Source organism: Berghia stephanieae, chromosome 4 (genome assembly GCF_034508935.2).
Source record: "Berghia stephanieae isolate SIO BIC M18660-M18661 chromosome 4, UCSD_Bste_1.3, whole genome shotgun sequence".
In the NCBI taxonomy this organism is placed as follows: domain Eukaryota; kingdom Metazoa; phylum Mollusca; class Gastropoda; order Nudibranchia; family Aeolidiidae; genus Berghia; species Berghia stephanieae.
The window spans coordinates 17048207-17055613 of record NC_088363.1 but is presented as its reverse complement, the minus strand read 5'-3'; the positions used below and the strand labels follow the sequence as shown (position 1 = coordinate 17055613).

The window sequence follows — 7407 nt, the reverse complement described above, 5'->3', positions numbered from 1 at the left end:
TAAGACTCAATTTCCTCTTTTATATCATATTCCTTGACAGAACATAATGTTATATCCACAATAAAACATAGGTTTTTCTCGAATTTTATTTTTTGTCTATGAATCAATTTTGAAGGATCAAAATCACCCCGACATAAAAACGGTTAGAGATGGAGGACAACATTAATTAATCTTCCGTTGAAATAATAATTCGCAATTTTTAGTGACTCTACTTACTTAAATTACATAATATTCAAACTCATGAATTTAGAATGAATCGAAGATTGATTATATTTTAAACTGTCGCCATTTTGCTAAGATTTGGTGCGCGTCATTGATTTATGAACAAGAGTCCTGACAAACAACAATGAAAACACCGTTGCCCTCTCTTCTCCTTGGAATTCTTATTTGGAGCTCAATTCAACCAAGGTGTCAAGCATTCGAATCTCCTTCAGGGTAAGTCCCGTCACGCTGATCATCGTTTAGGTTATTGATTGAATAATGCATTTGATGTCTTGTCTAGTTCAGTCCCTTGATGTGTGACATAATAATAATAATAGGATTCAATAGTCTGATGTCACGTCCACCCAGCAACCAGCAGCTTGGTTCAAAACAAAGAAAATAGGTCTTTTTTTTCTTCATGCTGGCTAGAACTTTTCATAATATGTCATGTGATCATAATGTATAAAAGTCAAAACATGATCAGATTTATAATGTTTTTCTCCTCTGGATTCACGTTTATGCTCGTCGGAGAAGTATTTCATAAGGGCGTCCGCCATTGTTCCGATATATAGTTTAGAACCAGTTACTAAGTTGCTATGCGTCATTACGAGGGAAGTAACGTGACGATTACTGAAGCCTGTTGCAAGAACAGAAACACATGGACTGTCATCAAAGCGTTGTGACTGATGAAATTATGAATTTCGTTTACATTAGTTTTTTACAAAAACATATTTTAAAGTCTCTGTCAATGTTTTACATTTAATTGATATAAATGTTTCTTCTTCTTCTTCTTCTTCTTCTTCTTCTTCTTCTTCTTCTTCTTCTTCTTCTTCTTCTTCTTCTTCTTCTTCTTCTTCTTCTTCTTCTTCTTCTTCTTCTTCTTCTTTTTCTTCTTCTTCTTCTTCTTCTTCTTCTTCTTCTTCTTCTTCTTCTTCTTCTTCTTCTTCTTCTTCTTCTTCTTCTTCTTCTTCTTCTTCTTTTGAGTAATAACATTGAAAGTGCATCTGTTTGTGTGTGCTTAAAAGTGTATCTAGAGGAGAAAAACATTATAAATCTGATCACGATTTGACTTTTATACGTTCTGATCACATGACATGTGAAAAATTTCTAGCCTGCGTGAAGAATAAAAAGTACCGATTTTCTTTGTTTACAACCAAGCTGCTGGTTGCTTGGCGGACGTGACATCAGACTATTGAATCATATTCTCACTAAACTTTATTAATAATTCAAGGGACATAGTATTGTGTGTTGGTCCGTTATATTTCCGGATGGCAATGTTGTGAGTTTCTTAACCAAGCACACAGCATCTATTGATTACTATAGATAGAATAAAGTTGATGTCTCTCAGGCCTTTGTTATTGTTTTTTACCATCCATGTTTATGAGTAATTTTCACTAAACTGTATTAACCAGACTATAAACGTTAAGGTTACACATAGTTTTGTGTGTTGGTCCTTTATACTTCCGGATGGCAATGTTGTGTGCTTCTTAGCCAAGCGCATACAATCTGTACTCATCATTTTAAACTTATTTACATTCCAGACCAGGAGATTGGCTTTGGGAGATAAACACCATGTTGAATGGCCGATATTTCAATTTCTACAATTTGCATTCGGGACTCTATACAGAAGTCGTACTGTGCGTTTTCCAATGCTTGCAGGTTTGGTGATGGTTTTTTTGTTTGTTTTTTTTTTTTAAGTTACTGAATTTTAATTTAACATTTAGGTGTAACACATAAATATTGAATGTTTAAAGTTAACCGAATATGTGACCTATCATCTCAAAACGGTATTCTCTTGTGGTGAACCTGATGTTTAAAATTCAATTTTAAAAGCTTAACCAATTAAATTTGAGTATAAATAATCGTCAGCATTCAGAACAGTAAGTTTGGTGTCTTAACACTCGCTTTACCTATCGTTTTCAAGGTTTGTACTGATATGTCATACCAACACATAAAATACATTTTAAAACTCAAATTTAAAAACTCTCAATTCAAACCTTGATATCAGACCGACTCTAATGAAAGTAATAAAAACAAGAAAACTAAGGTATTTTGTACACCATCAAACTGTCAACAAGGACATTCTTGAGGGTAGAGTTGAGGGGAAAAGAGGAAGAGGCAGGCCAGCAAGAACTTGGATAGATGATGTGAGGACATGGACAGGATTATCGGCAGCCGAATGCAGTCAGCAAGCCGTCAACAGGGAAGATTGGCGTGTCATTTCAAGTCGACCTCAACCCATGAGATGACACTGGAAGAAGAAGAATTCAAACCTGGGACCTCTCGAGGTCGCCATCCTCTCATTTAATTTCACAGTTGTCTTTAGCGTCTTATTCATCGTGTATCCTTGACAAAGGGAAACCAAACGTCCACACTATATTTAATAAAAAATTAAATTAAATCTGCTATTGCATTTTGCTATCAGTCTTTTGGTCTTGTGATATGGCAAAAGGTGTATCCCCGATTCGCGTCTCCTTTGAGTGTCGAGAACTTGAGTCCTTGGATAAGACTTAAGTCACAATCTCTCACTGCTTTCAGGTGTAAAATTGGAACCTGTCCGGTAACATGCAGTCTGTCTCTCAGTCGAAAAAAAAAATAGAAGTAGTACAACGCCTTATGGGCGTCAGATCTCGTCCTACTGCATGTTAAGTATTACTGTTGGCTGGTAATCCCTTGCACTTTGAGCACGTTTAGTGGATATTGATCTGCATAGATGCTCAAGTTGTTTTTAAAAAATATAGTTGGCTTGAAACCAATTACAAATCGGTTTAAGCACATTTTGTTGATACTACACCATATAACAGCTCAAGTTATAAAGAAATCATTCATTGTCATATTGTATCGTTTTATCGTAGTGGATATTGCGCAGATTAGATGCTCAAATTGTTTTTTTTTAACGTTGACTTGAGACCAGTTGCAAAGCGGTTTAAGCACATTTTATTGATACTACTACACCATATAACAGATCAAGTTATAAAGAAATCATTCATTGTTATAATTGTTGTTGTTGTTGTTTCTTGTTTTGTTTTGTTGCTGACAGATTCGGGAATGCCAGTCCATGACAGTACAGACATTAGGTGCCGGATTTCATCATTGTAGATTTCATTCCCGTAGATTCTCCCACGCCGAATCATCTTACTTGAGCGATCCACAACCTGGTTTGGAGTATTATGAGATCAATTCTAGTATGAAACAATTAGTCATCATCATTGTCGCCATCATCATCATCATCATCATCATCATCATCATCATCATCATCATCATCATCATCATCATCATCATCATCATCATCATCATCACCATCGTCGTCGTCGTCGTCGTCATCATCATCAGCACCATCATCATCATCATCATCATGGTCATTATCATCATCATCAACATCATTATTAAAGTGTGGACGGGTGAACAACGCGAGTGAATATAATTATATGTAATTCTAGAGAATAAAAGGGTACAAAATAAAAGTAGTACCAGAGAAGAATATTATCTATACATATATGTATATATATGATTGGGGATCCCTTGTAACGCGTCTTGAGGACTTTGACTTAATCCTCTTCGCTCCTTGTGGAACATAATGTAAATGTTGCTGCTCGAAGCTCGAAGAAATAAATAACAATGTAAAATTAAATGTATGCGTCAATTTAATCTACGTACAAAAACAGATTTAATAAACATATCGGGTTTTTTCTTTATCAACAAAACAGGATGAATGAAACAGTACAGAGATAATGTGTTATTGGCGTTGTTAAGGTGACTAACCATCTTAACAACGCCACTACCACATTCGTCTGTAGTGTTTCATTCATCCTGTTTTGTTGATAAAGGGGAAATCCGATATGTCCATTTCTATCTGGTTTCGTATATTAAATTGAAGTTTACATTCAATTTCACATTGTTATTTATTTCTTGTGGGACACAGGACTCTTTGAGCGTCCGCCATCTTCTGCTGTTCTTGGGCATCTTCTTGGTAGCCTCACAGAGGTGAGGCCTAACATTTTCATTTCTTCTGACAGTGAGCCCCTCCATGCAATGGCGTGGCATGCTTACAGTATAAGGTGGTGCCAGAATCAGAAGAAATGACTTAAAACATGTTATATTTGTTATATTTGTAAATACAATCGAAAGAATAAAAAAAAATAGACTTACTCAAATAAGTAAGAGGCAGTAGATATATACCATTTCTCAGTTTTATCTTTTTTTAAATGCTGTAATCCATTTTTAAAAGATGGATGCGGTGCCGGGCGCCAAATCGACCAATATAGCCACGCCCCTGCCTCCATGTCTGTTTTTGGACGCCTCACCTTCCGTGTTCCGTGGGGGAATCCACCCGAGGCCTTGAGGACAGTCACTAGAAATTACCAAAATTGAGGAGGTCACTGACAGGGTCCCATTGAAGGAGGTCCTAGAAGAAGCCCCAACAACGTCAAGACTGAAATCAAGGAAACCTTTTAAAACTTCAAGACAACATTTCAACGTGAAAGAGGAATGGACGTCGATGTGGAACCAAGACAGCCCCAAGGGAGGCGACATCATACCCGACCCAACAGAAAGAACACCTGGCTTTCTTTGCAATAGCCGAAAATGCTGGGTCACCTCCAACCGCATTTTGACAGGACATGGCAGAACCGCAGCTAACATGCATAGATGGAATATGAGAGAATCAGATGCATGCCGTCATTGCCAAGGAGGCCCTGAGACAATGGACCACATCGTCATCCACTGCCTAGTAACAAGCCTATCAGGAGGCGAAGAGACAGCCTATAAGGCAGGAAAAGAATTTGAAGAATGGATTAAAAGATTCAAAATAGAGGTGTAGCCATTCGATACTACTACTACTACTACTACTACTACTACTACTACTACTACTACTACTACTACTACTACTACTACTACTACTACTACTACTACTACTACTACTAGAAATTGCGCTATCTATAATACTATAAAAGCTCGAGTTCTTAGTCCTTTAAAAAAAGCTGACAATCATTATATTTTTCGTCTCATGAACAGACTGCCAAACAAGCGACAGTCATTTCTTCTCCCGTGAGGCCAGGATGTGCATCAGTGTGAATGTTGTGAAAAGAAAGAAACAAGAGGCGAGGGATTATTGTAATGGTCTAGGTGGAGATCTTGTCATTATTGATAATCAGAAAAAGGAAGCTTTTATCGCTGATGTCATGACACAGTATTCTAGTAAGTCATCGTTATCATCATCATCAATCATCATAATCATCATCATCATCATCATCACCATCATCACCATCATCATCATCATCAGCAGCAGCAGCAACAGCAGTAGCATCAGCATCACGGCTCAGCAGTACAGTATCCCGTCTTGTCATAATAGTCAAGCGATGTTATGCGTGGTCAGTGGTTGGATGGGTGAAAGTACTACTACTCTTACTACGACGACTACTACTACTACTCCTCCTACTACTACTACTACTACTACTACTACTACTACTACTACTACCACCACTACTACTACTCCCACTACTACTACTACTACTACTACTACTACTACTACTACAACTACTACTACTACTACTACTACTACTACTACTACTACTACTACACTGTTATCATCACTTTCGCCAAAATATATTACCATCTAATTTGTCATTATCATTAAATGATCACAATCAACACCAACAACATCGCCGCTGTCACCATCACCATCACCATCACCGTCCCCTCACCTCAGCATCATCTTTACCACTATCATCATCGCAACCACCAGAACAATCGTCAACACTTACTTCCTCCATCAGGCTGGACAACCATATGCTTCCACACAGATGCCCAGGCTGTCGGCGAAATCTACAAATGGTCCAACGGGAACAATGTCTCCAGCGACATTCTGACTGCGGAGTACGACCCCCAAAACGAATGCGTGGAAGTCATATATGATTCAATAGAAAAACTTTCCGGTAAACTCTATGACTGCTCAAGCAAAAGAGTAGCAGTCATTTGCGAATACCCTATATAAGTATTAAATGGAGGGGTACTGTTAAAAATGGATGTTTCTCAGATGTTATACAAATATTAGTTTAGAATTTAAACCCAACCGTTACCACCTCCAACACCACCATACTTGAAATGATTATACTCATATTATTATACTCTTCTCCCTAAATAAGAATGGGTAATGATATCAAGTTTACAATAATAATTTTGTATCGTGAGATTATCAAGCCTTAAATTTCACTAATATTAGATTCTAAAAAAGAAGAATCCATAAATGTCTTTAACATATCTTTTATTAAAACATGACAAAATCGGAATTGATTGAAGGGTAGAATAAAATATTTATTACACTCTGTCATTTTGGAATTCGAACTTTGTTCCCAAGCTCGTGCAGCGGTTGGGAACACATCCGGAATTCTAAAAAAGAAAAAAGCAAATGTGTAAGAATCGTATATTAGTCAACAAAAGGCAAATACCAGAAATTGAAAACGTATAGGGAATGAGATTAGTGGAAGAGTAGCGTCCCTTGATTGGACGTCACCCATAGTCCGTGACGTCACCGGCGGAAAAGTTATTAGAGAGAGAACGTCATGTTGGTTGTGCGCATGCGTCTCTCGTCCTCGAGGACAAGAGACGCATGCGCCAACCAACATGACGTTCTCTCTCTAATAACTTTAACGCCGGTGACGTCACAGACTATGGGTGACGTCCAATCAAGGGACGCTACTCTTCCACTAATCTCATTCCCTATAAGGCCAACAGCAAATGAAAAATAAAACTAAAGAACTAAACCTCGCATTGCATCTGAATTTATGCATTTCTCAGATAAGGCAGAGAAGTCAAATAAAATCAAGAGTAAACAATCAATAAAATAAACAAATTCAAAAGCAAATCGAACATTAGAAAACCCGACGATTACATCGAATTGTCATTATTTGAATATAGAGCATTAAGTGGAATTGTTAAGTTATAAATTACGTGAGGAACAAAATATATTTAGATATAGTATCGTTTATTCAATAAAGTATCTTTATGTTGTTGTATTACGAGTAAATATTATAAACCATTTAGTAAAATATACATATCAAATAGAAATTTAAAATACCAATGCCTTTACCATTTATCTGATTATTTTCATAAATGTTTTCAAATTTGTCTTGAATAAAAAGTGAGAATTATTTCTAATGATTTGAAATAGAGGCGTTGGCTGATTGATTGTTTGTTTACAATTATCAG

The 7407-nt window shown here is 36.8% G+C and overlaps 1 protein-coding gene across 1 annotated transcript; it reads left to right on the top strand.

Moving 5' to 3' along the window:
- Positions 1–241: 241 nt before the first annotated feature.
- LOC144971624 (uncharacterized) lies at positions 242–6193 on the top strand. The gene is made up of 5 exons (XM_078912697.1): positions 242–435; positions 1743–1860; positions 3242–3386; positions 5215–5397; positions 5976–6193. Exons 1-5 carry the CDS (start codon positions 347–349, stop codon positions 6191–6193), a joined length of 753 nt encoding a protein of 250 aa, XP_078768823.1. The 5' UTR covers positions 242–346.
- Positions 6194–7407: the final 1214 nt, after the last annotated feature.